Source organism: Eucyclogobius newberryi, unplaced genomic scaffold, assembly GCF_026437365.1.
Source record: "Eucyclogobius newberryi isolate DKJ021-1_F unplaced genomic scaffold, fEucNew1.0.hap1 SCAF_11, whole genome shotgun sequence".
Taxonomy (NCBI): Eukaryota; Metazoa; Chordata; class Actinopteri; order Gobiiformes; family Gobiidae; genus Eucyclogobius; species Eucyclogobius newberryi.
The window spans coordinates 18,495,819-18,516,554 of record NW_027315735.1 but is presented as its reverse complement, the minus strand read 5'-3'; the positions used below and the strand labels follow the sequence as shown (position 1 = coordinate 18,516,554).

Genomic DNA, 20,736 nt, shown 5'->3' with positions numbered 1-20,736 from the left:
TTTCTGCTGTTGCGGAGAAAAGAAGCAAGTCAAACAAAAAGTCTTCTAATGCTACAATTTCCACACTGATTAACAAGAGGCAATTTGTGCACCAAAATTATCAGATGTGTGAAGATGATTGGACGATAACAACATTATTTGTTCATCCTTAATGTTTTTGTCTGAAGATGCTTTGTACATAACAGCAGCTGGGCTTTTTGATCAATGAATTACAGTGTATGTGGGGCTTTTTGATTGGTCAGAGCTCCCTCTAGTGGAATAGACCTCATCAAACTGTGCAACTCCTGGTCTGTATTTGATGAGTGAACATTATAACACGGTTGGTCAAAAATCGATGGAGCATAATAGAGCTTCTATGAGTTTGGACAGCTGACCTCGGTCCATCCGAGCGTTGGCTTTGGTCACAGGTCCAGCTGCAGGTGCATTTTCAATAAATGTGGTGAATTCATGTGACAACAGCTGCCAACAACATTTTTGGTTGCCACTCTGGTATCAGTGGCACAGCTGGTGTGTGGTGTCAGAGCATCCCAGTGTTTCAATTACACAGCAGAAGCTAGCACTCAGATAGCATTTATGTATATTGCATTATGAAAATTACATGGCTCAGTTTGAAAAGCAAGACAGCAAGACTGAGCATAACAAAGGACAGCATCAGCAGTGACACTTTAAATTGAAGGTTAAGAGCAGCAAAAATGTCCCAGTCTGTGGCGATACAAGGAGCACAGTTTGTCCAAATGACAAGGTAATCATAGGAGTGGAGCTGTAAAAATATAGATTGAAGAAAATATTGTAAAATGTTAGGAAATCTGCGTTATAACATTTGCATTGCATCTGTAATAACCGCTGCAGTGCATCAGTATATGTAGTAGACCAGACACTTGTGGTTTGCACTGAGCCTCATGGGATGGGGTCTCTAAGCAGGAAAAATGAAAGGTAAAAGCATGTTTAAAAGAGTATGGTTCAGAAATGATTAGGTTCTTTGTCCATCCTTCCGCCTGGACCAGTGTGCCGTTGACCATGATGTCCTTTAGCCTCTTGTTGCCCCCTGAGCTCGCTTTGTTGGGGTAATTGGATCACAGAAGAAATGCTTTCTCCAGGTCGTAGCAGAGAAGGCCCTCATTCTACCGCTGCAGTAATTGGCAAAACTGTTACAATAGAGGAATTATATCTGTGAATCCAGATAATGTCTCTATTTAGATGTTTGATCCAGCCCAGTGACACAGAGTGCGTTCACCCCTGAACCTTTTAGGCCCTAGTTTTAACCCAGTTTAAAAGCAAATGTAGACTTGTTTTGGACTTTCTTTAGTCTCAGTTTAGACCCAATTTTGATGTGGTGTCATGCATGTGTGAAAGAATCCATCAAATAATCAAATATGTGTTCGGTCTTAGACAAACTATATCAATCCTCAAGGGAAAATTTTCTTTAAAATTACAATACAAACCGCATTTGAAGCAAAAATTTGTGATTAAAATTTAACAAAAATACAAAAATTAACATTTAAATTGAAATAAGTTAGCGTAAAATAGGGTTATATATTTAGTCAACAGGATTGGTAAGGAAATACCAGCTTTGACACAAGGTTATTTATTACATCAGAGTGAGTTCTGTCTGTATACTTTATATGTACTATGTGAGTGAAATAGGCCTTTATCGTATTAAGTTTTAAGTTTTAGAGACGCAGACACTCTAGCAATGGCTTCAGCTGTTGCAAATGATCTAGTTTTATATATTACTGTTAGGAATCAAGATAAGCTGACATGTAATTGGCAGAGCATCTAGCCCAGTAATGTACAGTATGTACAGTTGTACTGTCACTATGTTTGACCACCACCAAACCTACAACCGGGTTAAGAACCAATCAGGTGTGAGCGGCGGCTGAGACACTCTTAGCAAATATAGCTCATTTATGTCGACAGTTTGATTTTCAAACATGAGAAACCGCATTGCTCAAGTCATTTGCTCTCTGCAGTGTAAACAAGCACATCAAAGCTCTGATAGTTTTTACTTTCACTTTAAGACAACGAGCCAAAACAACACAACACATGCAAGTCTTCTATAGAAGGGCCATCTCTCAGAAAGTCATCTCTGCAGAGTGTGTACTCGTCCAAATGCACGTCTAATATAGTCCTGGCTATTTCTCATTCCCGCTCCTAGTCTTACATTCAGCAGGAATCTACACATGGACTTCTACAGATGTATCATTTAGATCTGGGATATTCAAATCAACACAAATCAATTGTAGTTCCCTGGTTTGAAAAATGTTTTTGAATTAGATTAGGACAGTTATTAAATGTCTCGGCATGTAAACGCAGAGTGTGACAAAGGTCCCCAGCTTAAAACGAATAACTTTGGATCTTAGGAAACTATCTTTACGTTTGTAAAATGGCACCAGTACTTTGTAAGAAGTCTGCAAGCGGGGCCCCTCAAAGCGCCTGCCTTTTGAAAAATATACACAGTTTGGGTTCACAGTCCCTCTTTCAAGCACTTTTCACATATTACAGTTTTGATTCAAAATAGAAAACCTAGGCCTTGGAAATGTCCGAGTAAGGTCATCTGTCAAAGAACTGCACTTTACAGAAAAGATCCAACAAAGCTCCAATATCCCACTCTCCAACACAAGCGCACACAGCACCCTCGCCCTTGTTTCCATTACCCACAATGTCTGAGACAAATAGTCCACTGGCTGCTCTGTAATGGAAACGCCAGGGCATGGAGAGATTGTGCTCAGCGCTATGACACTGCAGGAAAGATCTCCTTAAAAGCATGTCAGTAAGCATATTTCCTTTGCAGTGGGATGAACATGGGTCTGTATTGATTGTGTCTTGATATCCACAAAGAGAAATTGCCCTAATAAAGTAGCTAGATTATTTTTTTACCAAACTGCTTGAATGAAAGGCAAAACTCTAAATGTCATGGATGCTTCTGTTTCTCAAACCAGGAACATACACTCAAGTTGCAAAAAATTGCAAACAGAATTATATTAGAGCAGTGGTCTCCTGTTTCCCAGGAGCCACTTCCTTCCATGTAGCTCCCCAAAGGATATAAGAGGTTATATAGGTTTGGCATATGACTTACATATGCCAAACCTATAGGTCTCTTACTGTAGCCAATTAAAGACTCGCTGTTAGCGTTATATTGACTCAATTTTGTGCGACTGCTAAAAGGAGTAGTTTCTGCCTTTTTTGTCCTGTAGCTCTCCGGAGAAAAAGCCCAACATTAAAGCATCAAAATCAATGTAGCTACTGTATAATGCTATTCTGATATAACCTGCCACTAAAATGTTTTTTTTACTAGAGCCCCTCTGATATAGCGATCAAGTCAATATGGACAATATCCCACATGGGCATGTTATACCTTATTATATATCTTATACACGCTCTTGAATGCAGCCATACTGTCCAATTTACGTTCAGAAAACTGTCCAATATTTTTCTGGAACCTGAACCGTTTGTTTGTGTATCTGAAAGGAGAGAGAGGTCCTGTGCCTGCTCTGACCATTCATGGCTCTAACTGAGGTCGTGCTGGATTCAAATGCTCTGAACTCAGAGCTCTGAAAGTGTCTGTGAAGAAAACAGAAAACAAATAAGAATAAATCTTATTTTTGAAGAACAGTGATCTGACAGTTAGTCATTCTGAGCAGTGCAAGTGACACTACTTTTCTGTCTTTCACTTTAGTTAGGGCTTAGCTGGTGAAATGCTATACATGAAAATAACCTTTCTCTTCTCACATAGATCTACTGAAAAGTAATTTTAGCTGTGAAAATAGGTGTTAATGTTCCCCATTTATGCAGACATATATTCATTAGCTTCTCCTTTCGGGGCGATCACTTCAATAGCTGACTAGTGTTTTTATTGGATTGTGCAGGGTTCTTAACCTCAAACCTGGGTCCTAATCTCATATTGACTATATTAAATCGTACTGATTGTGTGGCCCTCAAGGCTGTGCTTACCCCGGCCCCGAAGAATCACTGGACTAGTCTATGAAGAAGAGTGCTATGTAAACATCATTTCAGTCTTAGAGTAGACTACGAAACGGGAAAAATAGCATGATATGGGATCTTTAAAATTGACTTGAGGCAGAATGCGGCTGAAATAAAATCAACTTAAAACGAAGACACATTTTTTATAATCAGCTGCAGATTGAAAAAGTATTATTACATCACTAAAATTCTTTGCAGTCATTTTTCCCCATGTGTGGACAATAAAGGAATATCTTATATGGGCACCTCCAATCTCCTTTTTATCGATACCCAAAAATCCATATCAGTCGGGCCCTATTTTTTACACTGTAGAAACCACAAACACTTTTTGATGTTATATTTTCAATAAAGCACTGATATGCAGTCATTTCAACTGCCTCCAGCCAATTATACATGTTTCTGCCTGTACAAAGTGTAAGACAAACAGCTCTTGATTGCTGTGCATTTGAGCATGGGTCCCCATCTCCGGCTGCTCAATATCAGCCGACAGGCTTGATGACAATGCATCGGAAAATCAATAACAATGGACTAATGGGACACTGTGATTGGGAGTGGCTGGCAGAGCGCTTCCTGTTTTTGTCCTTAGCATGGGACACCAAAAACCATCTATTGGCATCAAGGGAACTGAAAATGATGAAAGATAAGATTGGAAAGAAAGCTGTGAGGATGCTAGACATTTGCTTTTAAATGCTGACAAACTATTTTTTTATCTAAATACAGAAAGTACCGACAGTGTATAAACTGCAATCTCAATTTGTATTCTGTAACCTCTCAGGTATATACAAAAACCCAATTGGATGCTAATTAAAGCTCTAGAAAATAGCACATTCAAGTATAACTCATCCTCCCCAATCAGTCCCAAAGATTAAAGGGAGACGTTTGGAGTGCAGTTCACTGATTATTATTTTTTTTTTTTTATAAACATTTTTTATTTTACATATACTGTACAACAAGGACAATAACAAGAAAAAAGAAAAAAATACATGAATGAAAGAAACACCCCACATGCACACACACATATGACATAAATAAATAACAAAATAAAAATACAATAAACAAGAGTTCACTGATTATTTAAATATGGCTGATGTGACTTCTCTTGTTTTAGAAGATACCACTGCGTTGCACCGATGGCCCATGAGCTTTGATCCCTGGAACAGTTCTCCTTGTTCTTGTCCTTGCCTGTCAGCTGTGAAGACGTTATGCAGCTGTCACCAAGCGCATTGAGCCATGTTGTCAGAGCAGTGTTTGGTTAAAAGGGTACAAATGCTAAAGGGCTCTGTGTTTGCAGAACAACTCAAGGGAGAGATGTCTGGGAGTAAATCGATGCAAGGGTCAATACAGTTTCAGCCTGGATTTGGGCTTCATATAAAAGTTATAGGTGAAGTCAGGACTAAGATTTGACATTTATGATACAGAATGTTAAGCCTCAAGCTTCACTACAATTTTGATGGTGTCAAGCTGAACAATGGATAGAGCGTGGTCACTATTAAATCATCAATTATAAACTATCGCTATAATCTAAAATATAATGTTAAAGATGACTTGTTTGTGATGGGCCCATTCAGTTTCTCTGTTTAGGAGATTATGTACGCTTCAGATTCATGCAATAAAATCATCTCTGTTTTGTCTAGAGGGCTGGACGTGCTGTATGAGTGAAAGAATGAAGTTAAAGGAAACAAGCGAGTTCTTGATAATAAAATAAAAGGTATGATAATAGGCTCAGGGTACAGATTATACAGTAAGTAGTCAAAGCTAAACTGTTGGGTCTGGTCATTGATAGTAGCCTGTCTCGGACCGATCACATACAAAATATTATTAACAAAATGGTTCGTAGAATTGCTGTAACTAAAAAATGCAGTTATTATGTCAAACGTGACACTTTGGAAATCATCATAAAGCCATTTTGTCACTTGTCATATTGTTCTGAAGTGTGGTCTTCAGCATCTCAAAAAGAGCCAGCAAAAATACAAATTGCTCAAAACAAAGCAGAAAGACTTGTTCTTGGTTGCTCGATTAGAACCATCAGAGAACTGATCTATTCCACTCTGTCATGGTTTAATTTAGATAAAAGAATACAAATGACATTGGGCACCTTGTCATTCAATACACTGACCCTACAGATGCATGCTTTTATATTGAATCAAATTATCTACTGTGATAAACATAACATGAATCTCTACGTACTTTCTGCACTCTTGTGTAGTGCGAGCTAACCCGTCCGTGTTCTAGGCTCTGGTGTCGGCTTGTTGCGTCGCTCTGGTCCTTGACTCAGGAGCCTAACATGCCATTCATCAGCGGTAAGCGACTTAATACAGCCGTCAGTCCTGTATTCTAAACTACAGCTTCTAACGCGCTGTTTGTGCAGTTTGGGGTCCTTCCGGGAAGCCGGCCTCGGTGGCGTCTCCAAACGCGCTTCGGGCATAGAATGTAACATCATGCGGTCCTCCCCTTCTTCTTCTTTCTTCTTCGTCTCCCTTTCATCTAAGACCTCTAGTCTTAGATGTGGTTAAATGATCTGGGACTATTTAAGTGTAGCCTAACACCAAAATATATCTCAGACTTGTGTGTGTCATATGAACCATCTCGGACTCTAAGGACCTCAGGGACCGGCCTCCTGCTGGTGCCAGAGCCAAGACCAGACACGGAGAATCTGCATCCAGGTCTATGGTCTGGATTAGCCTCCCCGAAGTTGTGAGACAGGCCCCCCTGTGTTTAAATCCAAACTAAAAACTGTTTTGTTTAGCCGCGCCTATGACTGACATAATTTACCTGTTTTTTAATATTTTAAAATACTACATTATTTTTATTCTTTACTTTATTTAATTTTTTTACATTATTTTACATTTTTATAAACTGCATTGTGTTTTTACTTTATTACTTTTTTAAAAAAATGTGTTTTAAACACTGTAAAGCACTTTGAATTGCAGTTTGTATGAATTGTGCTTAATAAATAAATTTGATTTGATTTGAAGTGTCACGTTACAGTGAAGTGGTGACAACGCTGGATGCGAGTAAAATGTCAAACTGTAATCTGAAATGTAACATGTGATGAAAATACGTGTTTTAATTGATCAAACTAACTTATATAAATTATTATGCAGCTTAATAAATGTACACCCTTTTTTATCTTGGTCTCTGTCCAATGATTTACAGTCCTGACTTACCTGTGTGACCTTTATGATGCAGGATTAATTCATTAGTTTGAGGGTTCCCTGTCCCTTGTTCTAAAAACAGGGTGGCGTTGTTGTTCATGTGAAGCAGATACTGTGGGTACGAAGACGGCTCTATCGCTCGTAATGCCACACAGAGCAATGTCCATTTGGAACCGAATTCCATTCATAATGTGTCAACTCAAAAATAAGAAATCATTTCAAAATAATCTTAAGTGTCATGTGTGATTTTTAACACTTGCTTTGTAAATTGTGTCATCCAAAGGTTCACTGTACACTATTGTAGGATATGCAGATGACGTCCTCCCCCTGATTATAGAGTTGTTAAAATTGCCGATTATCCGGCTGGTGCCCCATTCTACTCTTAAAAATACGATTCAAACTTACCCACACTTATGCAGTGTGTCATATTTGAATTCTTGAACAATTCTTTAATCAATATCAACCTTGAATTCCCCGCCTCCTTCACAAGTGGGTGGACATTCATAACCTTACAGTACTTGTACTAATAAAGGATTATCTTATCTTATCTAGTATGTTACCCTACACTATTATGGACTGTAATGCTTTTAAAAGTGTGAAATTGCAGGGTCGAAGTGAAATCTTAATTACAATGGACCCAGGCAGACCAGCTGATTGCACTGATTTCAACTAATGGGACCCATTTAAATAAAAAAAATACAAAAACATTAAATACACAAACTTATGGTAGTTACAATTGTAATGGTGCCATGTTGTTGTCACTTGTTGTCGTTTTCGCTACAGGGCGGCTGTGGCTTCAGAAGCAGCTTGGTAAATCTTTTGCCAGACCATTATTACGTTTGTGTTCGTTTGCATTGAGGCTTTCTGAAGTGTTGACCTCAAACTCCTGACTTCTCTGATTTGGTGAGTGCTCCGGGGTCCCTTGGCTGGACTGAGGATGTTGCACAAATAAAAGCTTACACTGCCAGTCTCAAATGGCCACAGTAAAAATATGCTCAATATCAATAAATCATGTGGTATCATTGCAGCAAACTGCACCCAACACATTTGGCTTTACCAGGCTGTCTTAAGTCACTTTCTGTGTTCTGAGATTGTCCACTGGGGGGTCACTCACAATACAATGCGTGTGGCACTTAAGGGACCACGCAGTGAAGTTGAACAAATATATTACCTAAAGCTTTTCTTTGACTGTCCTCTTTGTAATATTTCTAGGGAATAACAAGTGTACTTTTTTAGCTTTCAAGATCTAGAAAAGTTTAGCGCTAAAGATATATACCGGTATCAGTACTAGACAGGACATAGCCGTTTGCATATGAAAATGTAGTATCGGTACCTGACTCTCTCAAATCTTAGTCCTACCAATTTGTCCTGGTTTCAACACACATTACGTACCATTATATCTCACAAATAGACTATTCCATAATAGTGCTCTACCATTGCATGATGCTGTGTCCTTTGACAAGTCACTGCTAGTAAGTGATTAGTGATGGCAGCCTCACTTCTGTCAGACCTCCCTTTGACAACTGGCTACAGAATGAATGTAGAATAAAATGTATATATTAGTATTCACCTAACTCTCCAAATCAATTGCAAAACGTGATGTGGCTTTAAGAATCTGAATTATGAACCGCTTCTTACGCAGGAAGTTAATCCTCTTGTGACTAAGTGCTATAATTAACCCACACTGGGATGAATCACAGTCTTTGATATGATACTACAATCTGCAGGTTTACGGGCACAGTAATGCAGAGAGTCACTGCCGACACAGGAGGTGGTCTATAAAACACATGTGGTGGTACGCGTTTGAGTAATCTGCAAATGAAATTACTAATTTCCGTACCAACATACATAAACGATACACATTTACTGGTGAGAAGCTCCTCATCATTGTAAAGCTGCTGTGAATTATGCATTAAACTTATGTTGAGATTCTTATGCCTTAATTTTACGTCTTCTCCTCCCTCCTCTAAGTATTTTTATGATTATCTAGCAGTAAAGAATGAGCTACGTTTTTATGGTTAATAAGAACAATAGTGTTAATTCCCATATGCTTCTCTGCTCCAATCTTATTCATCCACAACTTTCTGAAAGTATCTTAAAAATATTCGTGAAATTCACACATTTCAGGTCTTCTCACATAATTTAGTGTCTCATTTTAAAAACACTTATAGATCTATGTTTTGGATGGATGGTCAAAACCTCCCCTTACCTTTGTCCATTTCCTACAGTGATTTTCAGTTAACGCTCTGCTATAGTACTTTGTGTAAACCAGCTCATCCTCATCCATAAACACTTAGATATAACCTATAAAACAAGCCTGAAAATGCCCTCCCTGAAACATAAAATGGCCTGCTCTATTCATCTACCGGTCAGAAGACGTAATTGTTCTCTACTGTTGAAAATGGATCAAGTTGCCCTTTGACTGAAGTCACGCATTGTCTTAAAATCTGAATATTTCATGAATGCCCTGCAATACATATCTAAATAGGCTAAGTTGTGCTGGTCTCTTCATAGCAATATTCACAGCAGTTCACAGAGCGGTAGAAGACTCTGTTCTCTTGTGTAGGGAGCGAGTTCAGAGCACCGCCATCTGCCTCTGTCATCAGAGTTTGAAGAATTCATGAAGCAAAGGCACAAAACCTACAGAGATGTGTATTTTACTGCAGACAGACGTGAGAGAATGAAATTGTACTGAAATGAAGTACAGTTACAGCAAAAATAATACTGCTAAAGTAAAGTAGTTCCAAATAATACTATTATAAACTATAAATGATTATAAAACACAATTTGATCTTATTGTAATACTGTATTCCTGTAACGGTAACTATGACTCATACAAGTACTAGTAAACTATGTTGTTACCACACTGCACAAGTGTAATATAAATAGTATTCATAATAAATGTTCATTTGTATTTCAAAATATTTGAACCTTTGCTGTCCTTCGTGCAGGCTTTCATTTAAGTAAACAGGACTAATGGACAGAGCACAGCACTGTAATGGATTATGGATTTCAACATAAATGGATATGTTGTGTGCAAAACCAGCACACTTCAAATGTGATACAAATAAGCCCAGGTAAGTTTGACTGCAGTCACTAAAATATATATTTTTTAGATTTTGTGGTGTAAATTCAGCATCTTTCTTATGTACTTTGAAACGGGCAATGCCTTAAGAGAGAGTTTCTCAAAGTGTGGGGCGCACTCGTTTGCTAAGGGGGCGGAAGACGTTTGGGGAAATGTGAGCACATTGTGTGTGACAGACAATGTTTTGAGCAACAGAAAAACGCCCAGTGCCAACACGTGGTTCACCTCTAAATACAGCAGAGCAGCGGAGGAGGGTCAGCCTGACTCTGCCCTCACACATGTCTGCCCCGGGTTTAGGACCAATCACAGCTTTGGCTTCTATATTCGAAATATGCGAAATATGCACTCTGTCCCTCCTCTGTTTCTCTGTCCCTCCTCTGTCCCTCCTCTGTTTCTCTGTCCCTCCTGTGTCCCTCCTCTGTTTATCTGTCCCTCCTCTGTTTCTCTGTCCCTCCTCTGTCCCTCCTCTGTTTCTCTGTCCCTCCTGTGTCCCTCCTCTGTTTATCTGTCCCTCCTCTGTTTCTCTGTCCCTCCTCTGTCCCTAAACTGTCCCTTCTCTGTTTTTCTGTCCCTTCTCTGTCCCTAAACCATCCCTCCTCTGTTTTTCTGTCCCTCCTCTGTCCCTAAACCGTCCCTCCTGTTTCTCTGTCCCTCCTCTGTCCCTAAACCGTCCCTCCTGTTTCTCTGTCTCTCCTCTGTCCCTAAACAGTCCCTCCTCTGTTTCTCCATACCTCCTCGATCCCTCCTCTGTCTCTCCTCTGTCCCTCCTCCGTCCCTGACTATAGTGGGAATATTATCACATAAATTTTAAAATGTAATGGATTCTGACAAAAGTCAACAGGATGTTTGCAATAACAGGAATAATCTAGAGGTTTTTTTTAATGAAAAAGTAAAGAAAAAATCCACTATATACAACGCTTCAGGCAACAGCAGTACTAAAGACTTTAGTAGCTGACTGCAAACAGACATAATGTAAAATATTTTTCTGGTCCGCTGTTAATGTTGTAACACTGTGTCATGACCTACACAACGATGCACACGGACTGGCGTTATTGCCTACAGGCTGCTCAAAACAATTAACCTCCAGCCTCACTGATGAACCCAAATGTGGGGCATGGGGAGTGTTTTACCAAGCAGCTCAAAGCTCACTGCTCTAGACTCTACAGGTCCACGGTGAAACACCATGAAAATATATATCCACAAACAGAGCTAAACCACTATTGAATATCAAAGTGATTTTCAGGCGCTGCGAGGAAAACCAATTTGTTTGAGAGTATGATGATGGATGGCTACAGTTCTCGTATATAGCACATATATACACATCAACATCGCATTGTTACCCCTATGGCTGTGCAGTTAAAGGCGGTATGGACGATTTTTCGGCGATTTGAGAACGCAGGTGGAAGTGCGCATGCGCACTCCCCCGTGCGGACTGATACAACACACACGTGCGTTTGTTTATTAGCGCGACGGATCGCATCGCATCGCTCGTCTCCCGTAGATTTCTGTCCACTTCTGCGTCAGCTCGAACTGTCTTTCTCCGTCTTCATTTTGCCCCGTACACTGAGGGAACTATATTATGATAGATCCATGCGCTTAGGCACGCGGAAACGTGGGGACGAACCGCACGCGGCTGCAGGTGAGCGGTAGGTGCGTTTTATGATTGATACGTGGCAGGACAAATGATTTATCCACGCCACGAGGAAATATGATAAAAACATTTGCTGAAAAGAATCGTCCATACCACCTTTAAGGGTGACCTGATCATTAACATGTAATTAACATTACAGACACCTGAAGGCAGTCATGTGTAACAGGCCCAAGGATACACAGACAAAGTAGGGCAAAGATGCACTAAAGGCCAACACAGAGAGGGCAGGTGGGGGAGCGTTCAGAGGAGGGATGACAGTGTGTGATCATTTAACAGTATCAAAATAATGGGATAGTGCGTGATTTTGCACCTAAAGCTGGGTTTAGCCATTTTGTGCGATTTTAAGATGTTCCAAATTCTTCACAAACTCGCAATGTGCGATTGATAGCTTTGTTTAAAGCCAGAGGTTTTTTGCCACAAAACATTTCTGTCTTTTGTGTGTGTGTGTGTGTGTGTGTGTGTGTGTGTGTGTGTGGTGATTTGCTCTGAAGACCATGTTCACTTCAGTGGCTCCAGCCCACCAGAGCTGTTTTTTACAGCGCGGAACATTCTAGTGGTTTCATTAGTGCCCGTACCCCACGACTCACATGATTGAAATCCCTTCAACCTCCGGTTTACAGATGGAAATTACCTTTGAGCTAATACATGCTGTCCCATTCAAACTAAACTAAACTGCACAATCAGCAGTTGTAGCCTCATTGCTGTGCGACTTAAACTGGAGTGAGAATCTGCCGAAAGATTGCGCAGTGTAAGCCCAATGTAAAGAAAAAGAGTATGTTTTAAAATGATCTGCTATTATGAAGATGTTCTGCTATTATTAAAGTGTACAAAGTATTATGTTCAGAGTAAGATGTAGCTTTAGCTGATTTCAGTCACGCCATATGAGTCATCTTTATTCTGGAGATTTTCATTGGTTTGGTCCGGTTGTATGACATGAATGGGAATAACAGAGTGGAAGTTTAACAACAAAGAGTAATGTTGAAGTAAAGAGCGCCCCCACAGACAGACGCTGGTGTGGGCGCCGAGCTCTGCAGTTATCTACGACATGCAGCTAATACATTTGTAGCATACCACAGAGCCACCCACAGCGGCCCCCATGGGTCCTGAGGGGAAGGCTCTCACACTGACACAAATAACAAGGCTTGCATTGACAGCACATTGGATCTTTAAATCACACATAGTTTTAAAAAAAAACTAATTATTATGATATTCAAATCACAGCAAGAGCAAGAGTGAAGATACCATAACTACTGTTATCTGGTTGCCATTTTTTAAAATCTGGTTTTTCCATTTCTATAACGGCTCCAAAATGCCAAAGATCCCAACATTGTTTAATTTCATTGTGAGCCACATTTATGATTTCTATTTCTATATTGCTGTTTGAATTATGTAAGAATCAAATCTGATAAGGTTTTCTAACAATCTAAGAGAAAAAATAAGAGTCAAAGCAAAGTTTGTCTAGTCTAAGATAGCCACTGATTATTGAGCTTATTTGAAAAAGCAGATGATTATTATTGAGTTTATTTGAAACAACAGGTTCCATGGACAATATGGAATTATATCTATTAACACGTCTTGATTAGCCATGAACTGGCTGGAATGGAAGTGGAAGGAAATTTCATGTAATTATTGCCCCTGAAATAATTATGGGTAACAAAGAAGCTATTAGACCACTTTATGTGTCAAGTTGTGATTCAATGCAGCCATCACAAGCACAATATGTATTTTTTACAAGATGTTTTTTGGTAATTGCTTCCTTGTCTTGTCAAATGTAGGAACCTTACGATTACTGCCTCCTCCTCCCACGGCCACAGATTTGTACACATAAGTTACAGATGGCTAAATTCCACTGAATATGTCTCTGTTAATACCTGTAAATATCTCTTTTTTCAGGTCAAGTGGTCAGTCACTAATGTGCAGGTTTGCAACAGTCAAACACATTGCGAACATATGGAAAGCGTGTTCTATAGAAGGATTCAGTCTTTCTATTCATCTGAAACCTCATGTCATCATTCTCAGGACCGTGAGACACTCTTCATTTTTTCCCCTTAAATATTAGTTTAACCTGTTTTTAGCAGGGACAATTCTATTGAGATTAAGGACCTCTTTTTTTCCAGATCTAAAAGTAACAGGATGAGATAAGCCACATTTCGACTGGCCCTGGTCCCTCAGACTTGTTCACTTCAAGGCGTCTCTGGGTGCTTCTGTTACAGTCCTGGCTTGTAGGGGTCCACTACATGAGCAGCTAACGTCAAACAAACATAACAAAATGTTCTCTTAACAAATAAGATCTAAATTGTTTCTTAATTGTACTTTTTGCTCATAAGGCTGATCTCTGCAATTCACAAAAGGTGAATTGTGGCGCTGTGATACGTGGCTAATCAGCCATACATACTGATGCTAATGTATGCTAGCTTTGCTCTGCTAAGTTATCATCACTGGAAAAAGAGCAGTTTATAACAAGATCAAGTCAGCGTTTGGTGAGAAATATATATTTTTTTTAATCTATATTTGCTTCTTGTCGTTTCATTCTGCTTTCTCTTTTGTCCAATCAACTCACGCAACTCAAAGCCTTCCAGGAGCTGAAAGCGAGCCAGCACGCTCTGGAAGCAAATACCACTCACAGTCCCATACGGCTCAAACGGGGCGGTGCGGTTCACTTATGGCAATGGAGAAACTTTGGGACCATCCCGATGCACTCCAAAGTGAGCCAATGGAAACGTGCATAGTTAGTCCATTCAGCTGTTCAAATGATTTACCTTATTGGTGTATTCGTGGCACCTCAGTTCTATGAGTGGATGGGTATTTTATATCTTCAGCAATCAACCATAATCCTGTCTGTCATGGGTAGACCAGTTTAAAGGATAGAGAAGACTTATTGGAATGGCATCTAATCCAGCTGTCACTCAATGCCAGACAGACTATTATAGAGCCAGGCGTCTGTGCTTGTCCAGACGTTTTCTTCAGGTCCGTATTCACCCTCAAGGTTGGACAGCCTTTCTTTTCAATTTTGCGCCACCAACACCACCATCCCAGCTGTATCCTCTCTCCTCTTCTGTGATGATTTACTACCAGCTGCCTCCGTCATTTCAAAATCCTCTCTCTCTTTTCTTGATGAGGTCAGGGATCAACAGACAACAAACAGCCACTGTGGGCCATTCATAGTGATCTCATTACACAGGGCTACTGGGGAAATGTCTTAACCAATTCCACGACTATCCTTCCTTAACTTCACCCCTCCCATAATACATCAGGGTCAAGTAAGCAATTAAAGGGGCCAATAGTCTGAGCAGGGGTGCATGCTGGAGAGGAGAAGAAGCAAGCATGGCCTTTTCCAATTAGGCTTCTAAGGACAGCGCAAACGCTAATTGTTTTACCCAGACAAATCCACTCAAGTGAAATGAATAGAATTAAGAATTGAATTTGTCAAAATAATGGACAATGCATTTAAATAAACAGAAGAGTTCTAAAATGAAAAGGCAGACTGAATAAATTATTATGCTTAGGAGTGTTTAACGTCCATGGTGGACTTGCCCTGCTGCCATCACCATTAAATAAGTCTTTCTAATGGGTTTAACTGAACTCTCACCCATGTTGCAGTTGGATACAAGGCAATGGTATTCAATAGGGCTATAACTTTGATACATGTAAAGCAAGTTACCGATTTTATTAAGTGTGAGGGTTAACATATTGAAGCCAAGTATGCAACTCGCCAGACACGAAGATATCTTTTTCCAGGTATTACCACTGCATTGTAGTGATTTGAGATTTATAAACTAAACAGTTTACGCAGTATCTGTTCATAGTAATATAGCAATATTTTGCCAATGAATGTCTCCTCTAAGTGAGGCACAAGATTTAGGCATATTTCAGCCCACAGTGTATAATATGCGGAGGCTGAGCGCTTACCGTAAGTTGTGGGACTTGCGTTTGATCTCATTCCAGCAGAGGTTCATGTCTCCTGATTGGTGAGGACCGCCTCCTCTCAGTCTCCTGCTCTCTGTCGCCTCCTCCTGACCCTCACCGTCCACTGTGGACTGACAAGGCACACAGTGGCATCCCGGCCACGAGGGCCGCCCCGCAGCTGTAGGAACACAGAGGTTATCACATTAGACATACAGAGTATGATACAGAGTCTGTGTGGTGGTTGGGGCACTTTACAATGGCACTCTCTGCAAGGAAATGGCAAAATGTCATAACAAGTACTTTGGCGTACACCTGCGTACTTCTGCGTACACCTGCACCACGAGCGAGCGGCGCCGCTTCTCCTCCGCTGCACCGGCGTTTCCGTGTCCGATCACCGGCTCCACCACGAGCGGCACGCACCGCCACGAGCCGCACGCACCACGAGCGAGCGGCGCCGCTTCTCCTCCGCTGCACCGGCGTTTCCACGCACGAACACCGGCTCCGCGCTCCCGCCGCCCCGGAGGTCTGTACCTGGGCGAAGGTGTGGCCCCAGCCCGCCACAGGAGCAGACACGGAGAGCGGGGCACCGGCTCCACCCGGAGAAAAGCAGCCCCATACAACCAAGGTACAGCCCCGTTTCTCTGCTTTCCCCGCTCCACAGACGGGGGCGATCTGGTCACAAAACTGGACTCAAATGCGTCTTGATTGGGCTAGAGCAACGCCGGCGTCTGGTATGTGGACTGCCGCTTCTGTCCCAACGTCTTTGTTTTGTTAGTCGTTTCCATTGTTTTGTTTTGTTCCCGCGTCTCTGTGTTGTCTTCTGTCTACATCCCTGTTCCTTAACTTCATCGGACATTACTGCACCGTCCATCGCTCATCTCCTCCCTCACTCCTGGACTATCTACTGCCCTAGCCGCCAGCTAACAGCTGGCTTAACACCTGCGGAGGTCCGTCATGGTATCGCGGGGCCTCCCTGCCGTGCAGACAAGGTCTGGGGCAACCAACGCCACTCACTCCACCAGCTTCAACACCCGGTCCACTGCTGCTTTTTCACAACTCTCTGCCCACCAGCTTCTAGTTAACCAGCCTCTAGCCACCGCCAACATTCTAACTGGATTACTCTCATCTGCTGCTACGTTCCATCTCCTCCTCGGACTATCACTCCCACGCCTCCAGGCCACCGCTCCACCAACTTCTCGCCTACTCACCTACACCGCTGCTGACCTTCACCTCCTCAACCATAACCACCATCTCCCAGCTGCTGCTGCCTCTGCAGCTAGCTCAGCTGGGATCCTTCGCCGGCCCCGCTACATCCACAGGGGCTCTGGTCTCTCCCATAACCAACACTCCAACGACGGCTCACCTATCCCCTCACTCTGGACTAGTTTTCGCCCCCCTGTCACCCCCACCTGCCGCACTGCCAACCTCAGCAACCTCCGCCCCCCCACCCCTGCGCCCCCATCCATCTCCGCGCCCCCATCCATCTCCCTTGCACTGCTGAACTGCCGCTCCCTCGCCAACAAATCACCTGTTATATCTGAACTGCTACTGGACAATAACATTGATCTGCTTCTCCTCTGTGAAACATGGCAACAGCCCCTGGACTTCTATGCTCTCAACCAAGCCACTCCCTCCAACTACACTTACACTGCCAAACCCTGCCTCTCCGGGCGTGGGGGAGGTCTTGCTGTTATTCATAAAAAATCTACATCCATCACTGAACTGAACCTCAACCTTCCATCCATCTCATCATTTGAATACCTCGCCTTCTCCCTCCCCAACTCTATCACCGCTATCCTGATCTATCGTCCCCCAAAGCCCCACCCCTCTTTCCTCACTGAATTGTCTGAACTCCTCACCATCGCATCCTCTCTCTCTGCCCGCCTCCTACTCACTGGTGACTTCAACATCCACATTGACTGCCCCAACGCCCCACTGACATCCGACTTCCTCTCTCTCCTGGACTGCTTCCATCTCACCCAACATATTGACTTCCCCACCCATACCAAAGGCCACACTCTGGACTTAGTCTGTTCCTCTCTCCTACCCATAATAAGCCCCACCCCCTCCCCTTCCCACTCTCTGATCATCTCTGCATCCTTTTCTCCGCCCCCCTACCCTCGCCCCACAACCCCAAAAAACGCACCATCACCTACCGCAATATCAAGTCAGTCAACCCCCTCACGCTCTCCCAGCTCATATCCTCTGCTTTCCCCCCTGACTCCCCCCCCTCTTCCCCCGACGACTATGCTGTCATGCTCAACACCACCCTCTCCGACTCCCTTGACTCCCTAGCCCCCTGGAAAACCTCCTCCGTCTCATACATCAACCCCGCCCCCTGGTACACCCCTGAACTCCGCACCATGAAGCAGACTGGCCGCCAACTCGAACAACTCCTCAAAAGAACCCGCCTCACCGTCCACGCCGAAGCTTTCAAATTACACATCTCCTCCTACCGTGACGCTCTCCAAGCCGCCAAATCTGCCCACCTCTCCACCCTCATCAACAGCTCCCACCGGAGCCCTCGCACCCTGTTCTCCACCGTCAACAAGCTGCTCCAGCCACCGGACATCACTCCACCCTCCTCCCCTGACCTCTGCAACTCTTTCCTCCTTGCCTTCAGTGACAAAATGTCCAAAATCAACAGCTCCATGACTGCCGTCTCCATTAACTCCATCACCACCCCCACCCCTGCCCCCCCTCCTCTCCCTGACCACCCACCCTTCCCTGCCCTCACCACCTTCTCCTCTGTTAACTCCTCTCATATCATAGACCTCATCACCGCTTCCAAAACCACCACCTGCTCTCTCGACCCCCTCCCAACGAATCTAACCAAGGCCTGCCTCCCTGCTCTCATCCCCCATCTCACCACCCTCTTCAACCAGTCTTTATCCCTCGGCCATGTTCCTTCCATCTACAAACTGGCCTCCATCACCCCCATCCTCAAAAAACCCACCCTAGACTCCGCCAACCTCTCCAACTACCGCCCCATCTCCAACCTGCCGTTCCTCTCAAAAACGCTGGAACGCATCGTCGCCGCCCAACTTCACACCCACCTCCAGTCAAACAACCTCTATGAACCCCTCCAATCTGGCTTCCGCCCACTTCACAGCACTGAAACAGCCCTGGTCAAAGTACTCAACGATCTCCTCACCTCTGCAGACTCCGGGGCCCTCAACATCCTGTTACTACTAGACCTCAGCGCAGCCTTTGACACTATAAACCATTCCATCCTCCTACAAAGGCTGCGCCAACTGGGTGTTGAGGGCTCTGCACTTGACTGGCTCACATCCTACCTCACCAACAGGCAAGAGTTCATTTCCCTCTCCGGTCACTCATCCACCCTCTCCCCAGTAACGCAGGGGGTCCCCCAGGGCTCAGTCCTCGGCCCCCTCCTCTTCATCTGCTACATCTTCCCCCTTGGTCACATCCTCCGCCAACTCAACCTGGACTTTCACTGCTACGCTGACGACACCCAGATATACCTCACCACCAAATCCACCCAAAACCCTCCCCTCAGCCACATCGAAACCTGCATCTCTACAATAAAATCATGGCTCACTCTCAACTTCCTCAAACTGAACAGTGACAAAACAGAGCTCCTCCTCATTGGCACCAAATCCACTCTCAATAAAACTGGTCCCTTTTCACTCAGCATCGACACCTCGACCATCACCCCCTCTACCCTGGTACGCAATCTCGGTGTCATCATGGACCCCACCCTCTCCTTCACTCCCCATGTCAGCCACATCATCAAGACCTCATACTTCCACCTCCGCCGCATCGCCAAAATCCGACACTGCCTCACCCTCCCCGCTGCTGAATCCCTCATCCATGCCTTCATCTCCTCCCGCCTCGACTACTGCAACTCCCTCCTCACTGGCATCTCCTCCCATTCCCTCCACAGACTCCAAATGGTCCAAAACTCCGCTGCCCGCCTCCTCACCCACACCCGGTCCCGTGATCACATCACTCCCGTTCTCCGCTCTCTCCATTGGCTCCCCATCAAGCAGCGCATAAACTTTAAAATACTCCTCCTCACCTTCAAAGCTCTTCATCACCTTGCCCCCCCCTACCTGTCTGACCTCCTCATCCCCCACCGCCCCACCCGAGCTCTCCGATCCTCCTCCTCTCTCACCCTGACTGCACCAACATCCCGACTCAAAACTTTTGGCGACAGAGCATTCTCCCGAACAGCACCCCGACTCTGGAACTCCCTCCCCCAACCTGTCCGCCACTCTCCCTCACTCACAACATTCAAATCCCGCCTAAAAACATACCTCTTCACCCAAGCCTATGACCTCCCCTACCCCTAGCCTCCTCTACCCCATTGCCTACACTTCTACCCCCTGTTACATCCCCATCTTTTCTCTCTACTTCTTCTGTCTTGTTCATTTTATCTGTATATTAATGTGTTCTGTACGTGTTGTCCCCCCTGTCTGTAAATACCCCCCCCCCCCCCCCCCCCCTTTTTTTTTTTTTTTTTTTTTTTTATTATGTTCAGCGTCTTTGGGTCACTGAAAAGCGCTATATAAATAAAAGTTATTATTATTATTATTATTATTATTATTATACGCAGCTACAGACAAAACAGAGAGAAAAGTAAATTTAAGAGCTGTCAAATACAACCTTATCAGCAGTGCAAGATGTGTCCTTTTCTCAATATAAACAGCTGTACAAATCTCAGTCTTGCACTTTGCAGTCTTTATTAGTAAAGCAGAAAGCAGACTGCCATGTCAGCCAAACAACACAATCAGTCAATAAATCATGAACATAAGAAGTAAATAATGAATGAGGCGTCTTGTTTGTCAGAGAGAAGACCTCAAATCTGACACAGATAACGTTTTATGCCATTATTCTGTATTATTAAATCAGAGCAAACATAAGGCTGAGGTTTTTGGTGCGTTAGAGTGAAAAGGTACGTGGGCTGGACTTGAGGAGGTGCAATCCCCCCATGA

General features: G+C 43.2%; 1 protein-coding gene across 3 annotated transcripts in view; it reads right to left on the bottom strand.

Moving 5' to 3' along the window:
- The window catches only part of drp2 (dystrophin related protein 2), a 108,039-nt gene that overhangs the window by 52,892 nt on the left and 34,411 nt on the right, over positions 1-20,736 (bottom strand). For all 3 annotated transcript variants that reach the window (XM_072436753.1, XM_072436771.1, XM_072436761.1), the window contains exon 2: positions 15,782-15,956. In XM_072436753.1, coding sequence (XP_072292854.1) covers positions 15,782-15,828 — 47 coding nt within the window. In that variant the 5' untranslated portion in view covers positions 15,829-15,956. The remainder of the gene's footprint in view (positions 1-15,781; positions 15,957-20,736) is intronic.